Source organism: Falco cherrug, chromosome 5 (assembly GCF_023634085.1).
Source record: "Falco cherrug isolate bFalChe1 chromosome 5, bFalChe1.pri, whole genome shotgun sequence".
Lineage (NCBI taxonomy): Eukaryota > Metazoa > Chordata > Aves > Falconiformes > Falconidae > Falco > Falco cherrug.
Window position 1 is genome coordinate 62,324,627 of NC_073701.1, and position 18,531 is coordinate 62,343,157.

At 37.3% G+C, this 18,531-nt stretch overlaps 1 protein-coding gene across 2 annotated transcripts in view; it reads left to right on the forward strand.

Annotated features, from left to right (window-relative positions):
* CHCHD3 (coiled-coil-helix-coiled-coil-helix domain containing 3) overlaps positions 1 to 18,531 on the forward strand; it is a 163,795-nt gene that overhangs the window by 14,467 nt on the left and 130,797 nt on the right. For both annotated transcript variants that reach the window (XM_055711152.1, XM_055711151.1), the window contains exon 3: positions 14,362 to 14,443. In XM_055711152.1, the coding sequence (XP_055567127.1) occupies positions 14,362 to 14,443 (82 nt within the window). The remainder of the gene's footprint in view (positions 1 to 14,361; positions 14,444 to 18,531) is intronic.

Consider the following 18,531-nt stretch of genomic DNA (forward strand, 5'->3'; position numbering starts at 1 on the left):
TTTATCACTACTGGCTTCTTTGTGCCTAATTTTAGGTGAAGTGGTTGCTTTCAGACCTTGTGCAAGTTTCACTGCCCGTGTCATCAATAAGTAAAATTATTGCTTGATAGGGACACTGTTATACTTTTTTCTTCTTCTGAATATTCAGCTTCTACTGGAAAATTTTTAATCCCTTTAAAATTTAGTGTTAGATTGCTTTGAATGTACAATGTAGAAATTTGGCATCTTGATCATTTTTCGTGCAGCTTTAACCACTGAGAAATCTGGTTAATGGGATCAGCAGATGTTTTGATGAGCGTCATCTTTGGGTGAAACACTTTTTTCCTTTCTTACATTAACCTTTACTCTTTCACTGCTTGTTTTTTCACAGTATCATTGCATTATGTCCTCTTATATAATTTGTTTTTATCTTCCCTCTTTCCCAGAATAACTTTCAAAGTTGCATGTTGCAACTTACTTTATTTGAACATTAAGACTGTTGTTGCACTGCTAGGAATTTCTTCGAAAGGATGTGTTCAGGACAGATGGTGGAAACTCCTTACTGGATGTGGATCTGCTGCAGAATGGTCACATACCTTTTCCATCATTATTGTCCATATTCTTTCTCCATTATTATTGTAGTTTCCTAGTTTAATTGTAGATTTGCCTCTCTGAATCCTATTTCCTTCCACTTCCACCTTATCAGTGCTTTGAAAATTCTGCATTTATCTTTCCACCCTCCTTACTGGATTTCTTCACCAGTCCCTTCAAAAAGGCTGGTCGTCTTGGCCAGGAAGGGAATGGTGCCTCTTGCTGTGTCTGCCTGTGCGTAACCCTGTTTAGAAAAAATTATGGGATATTGTGTGTGCTGCTGGGCAGTCACTGTGTACCTAACTCTGGGCCAGCCATAAAATTCACCTTCTTTGTTCAAATAATACGGTAACATGAGAGAGGGTACAGTTATAGTGAATTTTAGAGGAGTAGAACCTACAAGAAGCCAGGCTGTCACTAATTTAGTTGCTCATGGGGAGGAAAATACTGCTGGTTTTTAATCTCACAAAGCAGAGAGAATTTTCTTTGGCATTTGGAGCCGTGACTGTGCAGCTGGCTTTGGAAATAGTGTAAGCGGTAGTGGAGGGGTTGAATGTCAGAAGGCTCATGAAGCATTGTCATCATGAAGCAGTATCCTCCAGCAAATAATAGTCTTCAGATATCTTTCTTTATGTTTATTTGCCTTGCCCTCTTCTGATTGATTGTTCAGATTCCTTTGCTACAAAAGGACAGGCTCCATCATGGGGCATGATAAGATGATTTAAAGCTACCAATATGTGAGCATGAATGGAACACAAAATTTCAGTTTAGGTGGAAAAGTTAGGTGAATAGAAATTTATATTTTACAAACATTTATTTATAAAAAAAGAAAAAGAAAAAGAGGGTGTTGTTCCTTATGAGTGTGATCAGTCACTTGCACTGTGTGTGGGATGCACAATATTGGAAAATAACATTATTCTTTATCCCATTACCTATTCATATTAACTCATTCCATTCAGTCACTCATTAAAAGTCTTCTACTTAGCGTCTTTGGGTAGCAAGGTCCATTCCGTATACTTTGCACCACATTTATGTAAGAGCAGGGCCCCTGCCCCACAAACAGTTGGCATTTGCACATTTGACAATAAAAGTCAATGCCTAGAGCTAGCTGCTGAGCCTGTATTCCCACCAGCGGAAAGGTATGCAGAAATAGCCTCAGCATTGGGCTTTCTGATTCAGCGTGGTGAACAGCTTTGTGAATCATCTTACTCCTGTCCAAAGTGACTGTAATCCAGAGCTGTAATTGGGTAAAATTGACTTCTAAGTGCCACTGATAGTCTGCAATCACAGCTGGCGAATCCTCTTTAAAGATGATGGTAGTAGATGAACTGAACATCAAAATTTGCTATTTATGTAGCCTTGACAGTACAGCGTCCCATTTGGGAGTACTGGTCTGTGCAATAGCAGTTAGTAAATTTTTGCAATTAGTGGTGACTTTTAATGTAAAACTAAAGAAACATCTTAGTTTATAAACCCTTTTACGTAGCTATTATGAGTAGAAATACATGATTATTGCACTGTCCTCTGCAGCGGTAGAAGATGTTTATTGAAATAAATGTGATGAGAGAATTCAGAAATTATTTTGTCCAAGAAAATAAAAAGGGATACCAGTAAATTTCCCCATACTGTCAGATAAAATAGCTTTACAATAAACATAAGCCATAAAGATTAGAGACTGGACAACTTAAATTGTCCTGAAAGAGTACTGCATGCTGAATCCTGTTGAAGGCAGAATCATAAAACCCTTCCCATCATTCCTTACAATATGTTTATTTTTTTAAAAATATTGAATTATGGAATCCTGATGCTTTTATCAATTATATTCAGCAAGAAAAGCCTTACAATGTGTGTACAGTAGGAATTACTAACACAGCTGAACTAGCAAGTCTCTCAACTGTTGTACTCAACCTAAGGGTTTTCTGCCAGTGATAGTCTTGTAAAGGTATGAGATACTTCCATTTCATTATTATTATTATTGTTTTTTATTATTTAAGATCAACAGGACAGCAAAATGACTTCTTGCTAAATAGCTGCTGAAATAAGTTATTTCTTATATTTATGTTATGGAGGTGCGTGGCAAGGATGGATTATTAAGAAGTTTTGGTTGAAATGATTCACAACCTTGTAAGGAGATTGAGAACAATTTTTAAAGTTACAATAAAACTTCACGTAGTCATGTAGCTGGCACAGCAGGAATTCCTAGAGAAAATAAAAATCAGGTACATTTTTATGTTAACTGGCTTCTTCAACTCAATCCACTTATCGGTGGTAAATGACTTATTTTATTACCTGTCACATGTTTCAAGATGTGTTGCCCATATTTGATGTTTTTCTCTTGCATTGCTTCCCTGTGTATCTATCTTAAGACCTCTAAGACAGGATGTTTTTTCTGTGTCAAGCGTGCATCTTTTTTGTAATGAATTCTAAGTTTCTGGAAGAAAATTATTCACAGATTTTTGAGGATTCACTATACTGCATTGAAATTCCTGTAATTTTTTTTTTAATAATCATGAAGTCTGACAGAAGAGTCACACAAATACACCATTTTAAATTTGGGTGAGAACTTCTGTCTGTTCTGCCACCATGATTGTTGTGGCTCCAGGACATCTCTATCTGCTTTCTGGGCTGATAGTCTGAGCTTGGAATGAACAGGGGAGAGGCTGAGGTGTTTCCTGGGTGATGTGAAAACCCAGACCGAGTATTGCATAGGGATTTTGTAGTGGAAGAGCTCATGCTTTTGTTAAGCCAGTGGTGACTGGAAGGGCTGGCTCTGCAGGCTTTTGGGGCAGCAGCATGGCCTGGGCCTGCGTAGAGCTTTGCTCACGTGTCCTTGCTTCTGGACTCCTACTGCTTTATTCTCCTATGCTCCATTTCTCCTTTGTGTATTGGTGAAAATATCTAATTCTAAGTTTAGCCTCAGGATTTTATACTTTTTAATTTTCTGTCTTTCTGTGTATTGTATACATCCATTTTTGTTTACTTGATTTTTCTGTTAGCTTATTGAAATGTAAACTTGGACATGTTAGGGAGTGATGAAAATTCTTCTCTGCTTTTCTTGTTTACATGTGAATCTCAAAAACGAGTTATTCTTTTAAATATGGCTGTTAAGCACAGGCAGATAGAACCCAATTCAAAGAATTACAGGGGAAGACCTTGTAATCCTCCTCTCCTGTTTTTCCCAGCCCCCTTCATGAGTTCATTGTTAGGATTTACTGCTAAAGTTACAACAATAATGGCATACTGAAAAGAGAAGGTTCCAAATATAATATGAACTAACTTTGTTATTTCTAGATCACATACCAATTAGTTTCTAATTTAAATTAGTATAAATCGACTGATATCAGCATTTACATCGTAAAATAAATAATGCAGTATATACAAGAGTGCCTTTAGAAACTAAAATATTAAATATCTTTAAATGATGCACACTTAATTGCATTGTTTTCATGTTTAATTATCCTATGAGCTTGTTTAGGTATTGCTGCACATTACCAATATTTAACAGTTAATACAAATTTCTGACCTTGGAGGCATGCTTTATGTTTGTCCGTGGCTGTAGGAAGTGCCTGTAATTGTGGATTTAAATGGACTGGTTGCTTTATGTGTTGTTAAATTTGTATGAGTCTGAAAATATAATTTATTCTTAAGAATGCTATTTAAAAAAAAAAAAACAAATTAAAAAAAAAAGCAAACTAGTTTTTGAATGCTGACCATGCCTTGATCCATGGCTCATAATAAAGATATTTGGGAGATGTGTAATAAGGTCACTCATGAAAGTGACTGTTCTTGCACACATTTTCTGATAATTCACTTTTACATGTATCAGTTAACTTCCTGAGGGTCTCTAAGGGATTCCTTTGTTGTTGAGAGAGACAGGGAAACAAATACTTCAGTCTTTAAAGCAAATAACTCATTCTTGGAGGTTTTTTCCTTAATGTTGGTGGAATGAAAGGATCATTCGTTATTTTTTCCACTGAGTGCAAGGCTGATTTGGACTGTTTATAGTGTTAAAGACCAGATACAACAGTGTTTGAAAACCATTAAATTAAAAAGAAGTTGTATGCCAGGAGTACTGATGTACCAATGGTACTAAACACTTCCTTGTTTCCTCTTGTGTGCTGCTACCAGCAAATCCAGGCTCTTTAAAAAATAGTAATTAAAGAAGGAAGAGTATAATCAGTGGTGTCATTGACTTGTCACCTAATATAAGCACACTAAATACATTGGCTAGGGCTTTAATTGACATTGAAATCATACAGTTTCATTTAAAAACCAGAAGTTTTACTGTTTTATTTAGTGTGCAATGAATACTTTTATGGCTTTTTTAAAAACTCGTGGGTTTAGGAGTCCAGGATAGGAGTTCCTTGGCAGTGTTACTGATACACAAAGCAAACTAAAGGATATAATTCTACCAGCAAATTCTATGCTTATAAGGGCTACCTGACTGACAGACATCACGCAGCATGGGTAGGTGGAGATGGACTGTCTTGCATTGATTTACCAGTGCACTTTAACCTGGACCTCAAGTAATGTATTTCAGGGGTGAGACAAATTTTGTTTCTGTTGTTAGGCATTTGATAGAACTTTGAGAATATCATGAAAGGTAACAAAATTTTCTTGTTGTTTATTTGAATAAGAAATAAAGTATATACTTTTTTTACTGGTCTAGTGGAAATTATTGTATGCTACTTGAGTGCCTGTCATTTATGTAGTTGGCTACTCTTTCTAAATTAAGATTAATGGTTTTGATATTTTCTCTTTTGTCTGCTGTTCAACTTAAATGGCGAGTGTTGATATTGATGATTTTTGTGATGTATGTAATTTAGATACGGACCAAACTGGAGTGTTTACTAAGCAGAAAGAATAAATTGAGGGTATTTGTGTATTATAATACTTGCTTATGAATCTTAAATTGGAATGTGAGTGAGAAAAGTGTTTTAATAGTGGAAAGCCCATAATACGTTTGTAACCCCGTAGTAGCTTGATGTTGTGAAGGTACCAGGTTGCCGATGTATGCTTTCTGATTCAATATTTATGACTGTTAATGCGCAGTTAGGGATTTTCCTTGTGACATCTTCATTAACTTTAATGTCTACAAAGCTCCAGTTGCCCTGCCAGCTACTGAGACAGATGATGGGTTTGAAGACAGCCCTAAGGTATGTTGTCCCAAGCGAACTGGTTAATGTTCATACTTAATGTGCACAGGGACATGAGAACCGCCTTGTTGGATCAGATCGATGGTTTGAATGCCCTGATGCTGTCTTGTCAATAGCAGAGGCTACAGAGGTGAATGCAAGAAATTCTGCAGTAATTGTGAAATAGTTTTTTCAGTAAAAAAAAGTCTTCATGTGTCTGGCCATGGTTGGTACATACCTTGAAGCAGTGTTCTCCAATTCCACATTATATATAATGTGGCCTGTTGGTGTTCTTTGGCATTTCCCCGCCGCCCCCCCCCCCCCCCCCCGCTTGTCACTTCAGCAAGAAAAGCTTGACAGTATATTGTCCACTGTGTGTTTCAAATATTACAACAATAAAAATATTTTACATGGTGCTCTATAAGCTTCTTTGTGAGACTTTTTAAACAATATACGGTGGAAGAATGAATAGAAGCCCAGAGCTGCCTATTTTACATTACTAAATTCTATACCTTGTCTCTTTTCTGCGTAGAACTGTTTCAGGTTTTCTTTCCATTATTTCTGTGGGCTTTCCCAAAGAGAGTTGTGTGGTAGTGCCATGCATTCACCAGTTGCCTTCTGATAACTTCTGAATTTATTAATCAATTTTAGCCAAATCTAACTAAGGGGGGCTGAAAGACTCAAGACCATGATATTTCTATAGGTTTTAATAAATCAAGGGCTGGGTAGAAAAGACACAGTAAGATAAATGCTGTAATTGAGAGAGGGTCTTCAGCTGCCCAGGCTGTTTTGCCAAAGGTTTACCACGCCACACATACGCTGTGGCTGGCAGATTGGGACAATTTCTGCAAAAGCTACTATAGCTTTTGGTGTGTATTGCCAACCTAGGAGACGTGAGAGAGCACTGGATTTTGGAGACTGGAGAAGTGCTCAAGAAAGACAGTGTCATACGAACAAGAGAAATCAGCTCGACTTTGTGAGGAGTCAGAGAAACATGCAGTGTGGATCTATGAGAAACCAGTTTAAGTTAGTGCTTCTGACACAGGCCCCCCTGAAAACCTCTTGCTTTTTCTATGCTTTGTTTGAAAGACTAAGTTTTCTAATGTTTCCCCTTTGCCTTAAAAGAAAGAAAAAGTTAACATAAGCTATTGGACAAAACAGTTTGGAGAACTTTTTGAAGTGATTGTTGTGTTAAGCCCATAAATTTTTGTGGAACTGAAAAATTCTCAGCAAAGACAAGGGAGGGTGACTTTAAACAGGAAGAGGGTATATTTAGATTGGGTCTAAGGAAGAAATTCTTTACTGTGAGGGCAGTGAGGTGCTGGCAGAGGCTGCCCAGAGCAGCTGTGGGTGCCCCATCCCTGGCAGTGCTCAAGGCCAGGCTGGATGGGGCTTGGAGCAACCTGTGCTGGTGGAAGGTGGCCCTGTCCCTGGCAGGGGCTGGAACTAGGTGGTCTTTAAGGTCCCTTCCAACCCAAACCATTCTGTGATTCTATAAATCTTACCCTTGGGTTTAGCTTTCATGTGGGAAGACTGATAAAGCACTGTGCTTGAGGAAGTATGGAGGTGCATCATCTTATATATGTTTTTCATATTATTTCTCTCTTTATATATTCTATAGTCTTGTTGGACTTTCTCTTCCCCTTCTACCATCTTCCCCCTCATGGCCAGCTGACCATTAAACATTTTCTTTGTGTGATACCTGGGACTTAGATGTGTTTATGGTTGATTTAAAAACCAAGTAAAATGTGAGATAAAATTGCATTGTGCTTTCCAGTGTGTGTAACTATTCATTTTTTCAAAACTGAATTTGTATACCATTATGCTGCTCAGCTTGCTTGGCCTTATTTTCTCCCCTTTAAAGTTTTCCAGACTTGCAATGTCTTGATTGAAATTATTTTAGACTGTTCATGTGCAGAGTATAAAGTGTCTTGTTCAGCTTTCCCAATGCTAGTAATTTTTGTTCTGTTTTGTCTTAGCCTGTTTCTAATCCATGACAGTAACATACTACTCATTTTATAACTACACTTGCCTAACAGTCTATACTGAGTGCTTATGTTAAAGGTGATCCAAACTGCATATGCACTTTCTTCTTTGCTCTCTTATATTCAAACGCTAATTTGAAGGTTGTGTGGCCTGGTTTTGTGTATCTTACCACTGCGTTTGTCCTCTGTGTTGTGCCCAAGCCAGGTACTTAATTTCAACAACATGGGTTGTCCTTCCTTGTTACCTGTTTATTTGAAGGCAGAAGTAACCAGTATAGCCCCAAATACATTGCAGAGCTCTTTGAGTGAAGGGATGGTGGCCTGCAACTCCAAAGGAGAGACTGGGAGACCTGGACTTGTTAGGTTTGGAAGTACCATTCCATCAAGGAAGTTATTGAGAAGACCCAACCAGTCTCTCATAGTGGCACATGGCAGGGAGGCAATAAACAAAAGGCATAAATCTGAACAGGAGTGCTTTTGACCTGTAAGGAGAAGCTTTGTCACCATCAGGTCAGTCAGGCATTGAAACATGTTGCCCAGACAGGCTGTGCTGTTTCCATCCTTGGAAGTATTTCTTATAAAAGCAAATTTGTATCTCTTTAAGGAAGATGGTCACATGGCCTGCAGTACATCTGTGTGATTCTGTTCTGGCCTTTGAGAAGTTGTTTTCTGAAGGACACTGTTCACTGAACATGTTTGTGTTTTTTAATGGCAAAGCTTAATGAAAAGGAAAAGTAGAACTAGTTTATTTTTTTCTTTATCTGAATACTTTTGAAGTAAGCATTTTCTGAAAGACATTTGATTGTATCAAACCTAAGTGTGTCTTCATTAATGACTTAATGCACCTGCCCTTTCAAGAGGATTTAGTTAAGGTGTCTGATAATGAATGCTGTTTCCATTAATTTTTTGAAAATGCAAGACTAATGGGCAGTTTCCCAGCTCTGCAGGCTAGAGGCTGTTTGATTAATTTGTCCATACTGTATTCGTGATTTCTCAGGCTAACCTTTTTGAGGCTGCAGGTGTCTGCTTTAACTAATGTGTGTTGTTTGCAGCTTTGGGTGATGCCTTCTTGCTGTAATCTTAGTATCATGCTGAATGGTTTCTCTATGAAGCAACAGCTTTAGAGTGAGAGGAAGAAGGCATGGATATAGATCTTAAGACTAGCAAGGGCAGAGGAGTTGGAGAAAAATATCATGAGAGTAGCTGAGTTGCTCATACCCTTATGCACCAACCTGTAGTAGACCTGAGAGATAAAATTGCTGATTGCTTCTCAAGAATTGTCATCATGCAAAGCTCTTGGCTTTCCCTGATGCTGCTAGTGGGTGGTCTTTGAAGTTCCAAGATGAAGTGCATATTACATATCTGAAGCCTCAGTAACTGTTCGTAAATGCTTAAGCTTTTCAGTACCCTTAGCTCCTCTGTCCTTATGACTTGTCCCTGTAGTTATTCAAAGCCTTTTGGACTCTGGGAAACATATTAGCTGTATGCTTTCCTGTTCATCTGCTTTTTGAAGCACAATTGGAGAGTCAATATTAGGGGTTAAGCAGATGGCTTTGCATGCTCTTTCTGTTTAATTTTTTTTATTACTGTTTTTTAATAAATAGCAATCAGGTTAGTCTTTACATGGACTACAGAAAACTGTTGTTATCTCTACAAGTAACTCCCAGAAGCATTTTCATAGGTTTTGTGGCCTTTTAAAAAGGTGGCAGATTAAGCCCTTTTCAGGTTTGCAGAAGGGTGTTGGATGAATAGGAATCTTGCTGTTAGTCTTGTCTGTAAAAGGCTGAATGGAGAAGTGTTGAAACATGGGCAAGCAAAGAATGCTCTTATGCTTCCATAACTGCCAGCCTGCTCTGTGTTCCTTTCAAAATAAAGCCCTGTCCCAGTGGGAGATACTCTTACACCCTTTCACACCCTTCCTCTCTGCACATCTTGTCTGGAGGCATGAAGTCAACCGGAATGATTTGGTGGGAAAATTGAGTTTCTGCTGTAACTTCTATTCTGGAAGTTGCCTTTCTTCTCTCTGCTGGGCATGGTCGCAGATTTTGGCAAATAGGTATGTAGTGGATGTAATTTATAGTTTCTTCGTATCTTGTCTTTGGCTGTTTTATCCTCTTTCTTCCATGCTCTTAAAGCTTTGCTTTAATTGTGAAAGAAGCTGAGTTTACCTTTTTGTGTGTGTATGGGGAGGGGAAGTTAAGTGAACCAAATAACTGTATTTTTTGCTTGCGCTGTGTGAAAATAGTTTTATTAATAATAATTGGTTAATTTATCTTTACTCTTTTAAATGCGTGCATGAAGGGGAGGGAATAAATTATGCATTTGTGCTGTAATATTAGGCATAAATGACCATGTCTTTCAAACTTTTCCAAAAGAGTAGATGGACAAATAAAGAAACTTCAGCTTACTGCATCCCAAAGGACATGAAAACGGCAAAACGTCCTTGTCCATTGACAGTCACTGCTCGGTCTGCGAAGATCCAGGCAAGAGCTTTGTGGCTTTTTTCATATAACTGTGTTCTGTGTCTGTAGTGGTGTTACATGGAGCAGTCTGGTCACTCTCCTAAGCATTGTGCAGCCTGCTGCTAGCACTGAGCATGGTAATGAGCCCATTGGCGATGCTGCTGGTGGTACTCTATTTCCATTATTCTGAAGAGAATACTGCTTATCAGACACCTATCAGCATCCATACTTCACATGCAAAGAAGGGTAGGGAAGAGTTATTTCTGGCTATAGCACTATGGCTTTTTGAGTATAGTTCCAATTACTGACCATCTGTCTAAATTGTCTTGTGATGTGAGCTGTGCATTAGCACGTTCGGACTTCGGAAATGGTGGAGCTGCATTCATTTTATGCTCTTGTAGCAGAGTAAAAAGCACTGGGTAAAAGTGAGACCTTCTTAAATGTACTTGCCTGAAAATCTTCCAAATTTATCTGCTCTGGGATGCACTTACTATGAAGTTGACACTGATTTCAGTATCCTGAAGAACTTAAAATACTAAAGGGGTGGTGGTGGGAATGGCTACATAGGTTTTGGCAGCTGCTGTGTACTTTCTCTGGATCATGCTTATTTTAGCAGTCTTGTGCCCACCAGATTCTAATGTTCTCCAGCAGTTTAATGGTCAGCTGCCTGTTTTTAATGTCCTGTAGTCTGAGCAGAGATTGCTGTCAGAGAGAAATGTTACTGCTTTTATCTAGAAACGGTCCCGTTTTTCTTCTGATCCTCTTTCTAATACATTAACATCATTCTTTTTAAATGCTTCTTCTCCTAGAACAAATTCCTTCTACTTGTAGAACTGCAATTTTTTACTGAAATATCATAAAGTTCCCATTTGGGAGCTACCCAATTATATCTTACAATAATTCTATTGAATGATCTATAGCTCCGCTTTTATTCCCTATTAGTATTTGGCTGATCGATGGGTAACCTAATTGATTGTTAGGTCAAATGTCTTTATTGGCTGATGCCTGAATCTTTTCTCATTATGACTTAAAAAAAAACGTTCTATGGTTGGTTAAGAGTTCTTATACTCATTTTTGCACACCAGAACAATAAACTTGATGATGTAGATGTTGGCAAACAATGTACTTCATGCTTTTTTTTTTTTTGTGGATTTTCCGGTCCAGTATTAAAAGGACATAAAATATTGAGGCATTTGTGTTGAACAGAACTGTAGTAAGAAACACTTGCATCCTGGGTTTTCAGATTGTTCTGCGAATAAGGCAGCTGTGATGTGAAATAAATTCTTTGCTTTTATGACAGCTTAATCATTTCTAAGTGTACAAATGCAGAACCTTAACTGCCCTCATTTTGGCTTGTGATGCTTACAGAGGCGTGAGGGAGATTAATATGTGCTGCAGTACAGAAACAGGTTCCTTGTGATTGCCTGATATTTTGCTAAACATTTTTTTTCTCTTCAGGCTATACAGTTCATGGTGACTAGCTGATCTTTGTTTGGAAATGTACAAGTGTGTGGTAACAACTCAAGTGTTCTCAAACGAAGAGTATCCTTACATAGCCTCAGAGGAGAAAACAGTGGAGCAGTGTCAATAGTCAGTAGAGACTATCCTGATAAAATGGGGTTTTGCTTTTTCATCTAGGGTTTGGGATAATAATCTGTAACAAGATTCATATTTACCTCTGAACTTTAATGTATGTTCACATATTTTTAGGCTGGGGTCTCACTTGCCATTTGTAAGTGTCCTCCCACTTTTCCCCAGCACAACAGTTTCTGTCATTCAAGCATTTGCTGTATCTGGCAGGATGGATATCGATTCATTCTGCTTTAAGATGCTGATAACTGAATTAGTTGGCCAAGACTTCCATATAGTTGATGAAGCTGCTTTATTAATTCATAAAATTCACTGTTTTCTAAGTCTACTTTAGAATTAGAAGAATTACACACTGGACTCTATTACCTGTAATGGGAGTGTGGGCTAACGACGTTGGGTAATATTTATGGATAAAGCCAACTCCTGGAGATGAGGTCACTAAGATATATGGCCATTTTTCACTGGCTTTTTTAAAATGTGTGTCTCTATTTTTTAAAATCTGCTTGCTGCCTAATATCAAACAAATAACTGGTTCCACAAAGCGGGTACTATAACTTGAGATGCCCTCCAATTCATCTTCGAATCTCTACATACCCTCTAAGGCACTTTTTCTTTAGCTTTGTTACCAAAAAAAAAAAAAAAAAAAAAAAAAGTAAAAGGGTGTATCTGCTTAAATTAGGTGGTAGCTTGGTGTTTAGGGCACTTCATTTGAGTACATACGATATGCAGACTTAAACCGGTGCATCTTAGGAGGATCTAAATTCCAGATGTTCTGTTTTCTGGGCAAATGCCGTAACTATCAGCTTGCAATAAATAGGAGCCTGATGACTTTTTCACCCTCTGCCCCAGTATCTCTGCAAATTTCCAACTGCTAACAGTTTTTGAATGCTGTCTAAATGCATAAATACTTAATACAAAAGCAACCTCTATGGAGACTTCTTGTTGTCTTGTTGCCTTATATAGTCTGAGATTCTCTGTTTTTTAGCTACTGAAGCAAGTGTTTTTGTTACTGCTTCTGGAGGCAGATGAGGAGGTTGTATCACCTTCTTGAATTTAACGTCTGTTATGCTCAAGTGACAGGCATTTTGGAGTGAGATTGCAGTCTCTTAGCTCTGTGGTTCCACAGAGTGGAATCTGAGCCAGGTGCTTTGTGTACATGAGGGAGTTGTCCACATGCCTGTAGTGGAATACTAGAGTATTGCAGAGTTAGAGGTACAACTCGGCTCCTGTAAGCACACCTTTAGTCCAGACAGGCAGGTCTAGACGAGGATTTACTATTAGAATAAACCTGGTGATAATTACTTGATTTTATTGCCTTTCTACAGCTGTACTTTAAATAGTTATTTTCTTTTCCTGCTATAGGAACATGCACGCTTATTGACTGCTAAAAATCAACATTTTATGCAAAGTTAATGGCTGTTCCACTGAAGTTGGCATAACTTTTAGTTGCAAAGCTTTCGTTCATTAGCTTTAGAAACATTTAGTTTCCCAAATGAAAAACGTTCTTCCTTACTAGATGACTGGGTGTTTTAATTTTTTTTTATTTCTTTAACTCCTGCTACGTACATGTCAAGTCGTATTCAGAGGGAGATAAAACATACAAAACCATCCCAGAGTGTTTTATTTGATATTTTTAGGTTGAAGCAATCTTTTCAGTATGGTTTCTTCTGGAAGTCTATTGAAATGTGTTTTATTGTCACAAGTTTTGTTAAAGAAAGTAACAAAAAACTACTTCTGATCTCTTTGGGTCAGAGTTTTCAGAAATATGCAGTTGCCAATAGATGTGGAGATAATTAATATTGAATTTATCAGTATCAGTTTAGTAGTTTGCATGACTGAGCCCTTGAATATTAGAGGGAGTTGGAAACGGACCTGTTTTATGTTTCAAAACCTGGTTGAATGGACTTCAGTAGTCTTATAGATGTCTTTCAAGCTTATAGGATGAGTGGCTGTCATGCTTTTCTACCTTTCCTGTGGAAAAGTTTGTTCATACACTTGAAGTTGCTTCCCTGCTTTTTCAGTTCTTAACCAGACTTTCAACTAATTCATCTGACAAAATCTAAATGAAGAAAATATTCTTTCCATGTCTGCTTGTTAAAACACAATTGGGAGGCTTTGAGGCAACATCTTTTTGTAACAATAGAAACAAAAAGTATGGATATCTAGGATGTTGTCAATGTTTTGTTCTGTAAAATCTGCATCTGAAAGTACTTGATTCATTACACAGAAAGATGCTTCCCCTGGTTCCATATGAATAAAAAGCAGCATTTTATGACTTTATTATTTAGGTCTCAGTCGTTGTGGTGTCCCCCCCTGCCCCCCATTTTACTTTATAGAGGCACATTTCTTAAGAAGATTGTATTTAATCTAACATATAGTATACGGGTTTTAATTGTCAAAAGATTCCACTAATTGAAAAGTTGATTAACAAGAGTAATTTTTAAAGGCTGTCTGTTGGATGCTAAATTTTAAAAGTTGGTTAGACCACAAGAATCACTCCAATTGCTGTATAGAGAAAAGAAAATGTATAAAATAGAGCACTGTATTATGCAGTTGTTTCGGTAATTAGGCATATGTTGTGTTCTGTTAACATTTAATTTAATTTTCTTTTAATTGTAGTTGATGAAGAGCTAAAGAAAAGAATAGCTGAAGAACTGGCATTAGAACGAGCCAGGAGAGACTCTGAAGCTCAAAAGAGAAGGTTGGTTTGTTAATAATATTTAACACAAACATGTACTTAATGCCGCCGTTACTGTTAATTATCTACTTACTATAAACAGTTGAATTCTGTGCCTCAAGACAAAATGGTAGTTAAGACCTTTGGGCAACATAGCAAGTTTTGATACTGAATACGTGTTAAAACAACAAATTAACTGACATTTCCTTGTAAGAGCTGATACATAATGTTGATCTAAATCTCTTTTGACCTTATGAGCCTGACTCTTTTTTGCAGTCTTTTAAGCTCAATCTTTGTTGATACACTCTTGAGTCCAAATATGCACTTTGTGGTGTAGAGATAGAAGTAGCTTGAGAGCAGTGCAGAGGTGGGTTACTTAAAACCCCTCTGTCTGATCGAAAGGGAAATTTTAACAGCAAGTAGAAATGTGAGTTCTAAGTACTTCTGTGAGCTGCACTGGGTTTTGAACTGCTTTAATGGTTAGTAGAGCATAGTGCTTTGTATCTTCAAGGTACTGTACTAAAACAGTTTACTAGCAGAAAACCCTTGTGATATCCTTGCTGTATATTGAAACATTACTTTTTTATGCATGTTTTTTTCAGATATTGTATCTACTATGGAAGACTAGGTAGAGGCATACAGAATGCAGCGGCAGACATTGGATGTAGTATTTTAAAACTATATTCTGCAGTGCTTAGTGTGTTACTGTGGGATTATTAGCAATTAAAAAAAATCCTGTTTGTATTTGAAATTGAGTTTGGCCGTATGGTGAACTCGGTGGACTTGTGTGTAAATACGTACTTTGATTATTTTCCTACATAGGTAATATGACACAACAAACATAAATATTAACCTACACATTGTCCTCTACTTTGAGAATGGGAAGAAAGGCTCATTATGATGAATTAAAAAAATTAAAATCTAATTAGTACTACTTAAATTGTCTGCATATATATCAGATGTTTCCTACACATCATTATATTATTATTTAAATGAGTTAGGTTGATGGAGTATGTAATTAGATAGGACTATATAAATGTCCCAGAAAAAAAAACGGGCTTTTTTTTTTTTTTTTTTGAATTGTCAGCAGGGAAATTTCTTCTTTTGAACTGGACTTCAACAGGAAAACCTGCATTACATTTGAGCTTAGTGTTGACTGCTCAACAGTTCAGCTAAATGTGATTACAATATGGAAATGTTTGTTTTGTAACTTCAGTATTTTGTTATTTGACGCTTATCAGTAACTTTCATTAAGTATTCCATAATTCAGTTTTCATGGGTTGTGAATTGGTGTGTGAAAGTTAGGTAGCAGATTGGCTTGTCACATACCCGATGTTACTTTTTGTATAGGCTGGCAGCCTTCCCTTTACTTGACTAAGTATTAGTGGGGGAGGTGTTGCATATTGAAAGGATCCTGTAAAACCTTTTTGTTGTCTTCAAATTAGGTTGAAAAATCTGTGCTTTTGAAATGTAAACTATCAAAATAAATAAATACTTACGATAAAAAACCCAAAAATCCAAATATTAAGTCTTGTTAGCAGCTTTAATAGTCTTCTAGTTTTGATTTTTTGTTTAGCAATAAGCAGGGTTTTTTCTTATACTTTTTGCACAGTGTATATATAATTATAAGAATGTTTTAACTTGACTGTAGAGGCTCTTTTCATGTTGGATGAAACAGTTTTAAAAGATGCATATATTTACTTAGCTGTTACTTAAGGTCTTTATGGGTTGAATTCTGGTTGAGGTTTGTGTTTTAACAATATTCAAAAAGCGCTGTAGCAAATGTAGAGCTGTTCTTGTCTGGATCTCGTTCTTCTAAGAACGAAGCAAACACTGTTCTGTTGATCACTTTAAGAACAGATTTGTGTTGTTCAGGTTGAGCATGCTTACCCCTCCTGTTTTATTCTAGTTGAGAAAGCAATCTCTCCATAATGCAGGGGCACAAGAAATATTTGTTCAATGCTCTTTTTCAAGTTAGGATCCATACTTTCAGGCAAAAATAATGCAGTCTTCTGTATAACCTTCTGTGCCAGTCTTCTGGGCACTCATGTACTTGTAGAGTTGGTATCATTTTTTCATCATTACTGGACTTCAGTATTCAAGCAAGGATATACTTAAGAGCTAGATGCACATTGATGGGATGAAGTATTTTGTCTTGCATGTCAGTCTAGTGCAGAGTGTTCTAGGTAATAGAGCCATGAAAAGGGAAAGATTACTCTCAACTGTAGCTATTTGTAATAAACACACACACATTGATGCAGTGTTGGAAAACAAAACAAAACTTGTGTTCTCAGCTACACTGTGCTTAAGATGTATAACAGAAGGAAACTGTTAACAGACAACAGTTTACAGTATTCGTATGTCAACAGTTGCACAAGAACAAATACAGTGTAGTGCAGGTTTCAGAACTTCTGTGGAGGGCTGCGTACACAAACGCACTGGTGCCGTCCGACGCCAGCTGGACTGAGGCAAGATGGTGTCCCGTGTGGGAATAACAACTTGCAGAGCTGGGATCTCTGGTGCTTTTAGCACCAGTTAGGCCCTTTGATAAGGAAGTGCGTGTAATGAGGCCTGACGCCCTGAAGGTAAGTTTTGCAACTTTAACCTAGGAAACGCAAGTCAAAGTGCTGCACTTTAAAACTTTTTTTTTCTTTTGGAAGAGGTATAGTAATGGCATAAGCTAGTGAATTTAACTGGTGTCCTAGTATTAAAAACAACCTGACCTTGCACTTCTGATCTCTTAACAATTTCATTTGATAACCCACTGCTTTTCTTTGACAGTCTTTTAAGACACGTGCCAATGGTATGTAACGCCATGAAATTAAAAGTTCTTTCTGCATTCATTTTATGAGATTTTTTTACCATAGATTATGTATTTTGCATGTGTACATTCTCACTCCTTTCTCAAAAATATTTTTTCTAACCTTCAAGCGAAACAACATTTAAACATAAATATCTGAAACTTGCAACTGTTTGTTGTGTGCGATTCTAACTGTCTAATAGCTAATTTCGTTACTGTTTCTGTATGCAGCGTATGACCACATTTTGATCAGATTGCAAAATGTATTTTACTAGTTTCACACTGTGAAGGAAGAAAATTGTAATTTTTATTCACACATACAGACACAGTACAGATGGACTACTCATTATATAAAGTTAAGATCTGTGCTTACTTCTGGGATTACAGATAAAGACTGACTCTTCAAATTGTATTTTAATGCCATCAGTGTACTCATGATACATGAGTTGCACAGCTCTTATTTAAAGGGACTTTGAATAGTTAGTTATACATAAAGTAGTGATTTAGACCCAGCCTTAGAACATGTGTCCAAAATGGTATGCCCACTGGTCTTTCATATTATTTCTGTGTGCTTCTTCATGTATGTTCATTTCTTTTGTGTGTGTGTGATTGAATATGGTTGCAAACCTGTATGTTTCTTTGCTGAGGATAAGAAGCTTGCTTAAACTTCTGGCTATAAGAGAGTAGGATGAAAGCCAGGAGGCTCCCTGGGAACTTAAATTTCACCACAAGTAATGAATCTTTACAGGATTTCCTTCTTCTAGAATTTGAAAGTCCATGTAGAGGTGGTGGAAACATTGTGAGTTGATCTGAAGGTTAGTAGCTACTGCCAGGAGAATGTGTGTGGCTTCTAGTCTGTTGACGGAAATTTGAGCATTACTAGTGGCTGCAGTCCTCCATGTTTGACTGTCGTGGCCCAGGACATCACCTTATCTCACTGGCTGTTTTTTGGAGTCCAGCTAACGGAAAAACATTCTTGGAAATGCTTTGATAAAGCTGCCTTTTGGCTGATTGCCCACTGGGAATATACCTGCGTAGTCGGATAGACTGGGTGAATGCAGCTGCTATATATAGTCTTTTTTTTTTTTTTTTTTTTTTTTTTTAAAACTTTCCATCATCTTAGGAAGCAAGATTTATTCTCAGAAACAAGCAAAGTTGTACAGGAAGGCAGGGTTTCCACTTGTTTTGTGTCTTACATTTTTCTCATGTGTCTGCTGGCTAGTGGTGGAGATGGGTTATATGAGTATGTTGGACCTTTAGTCTGACTTGTCTGGGTATTCTTAGGCTCTCCAATCGGTTGTGGAAAAAGAGG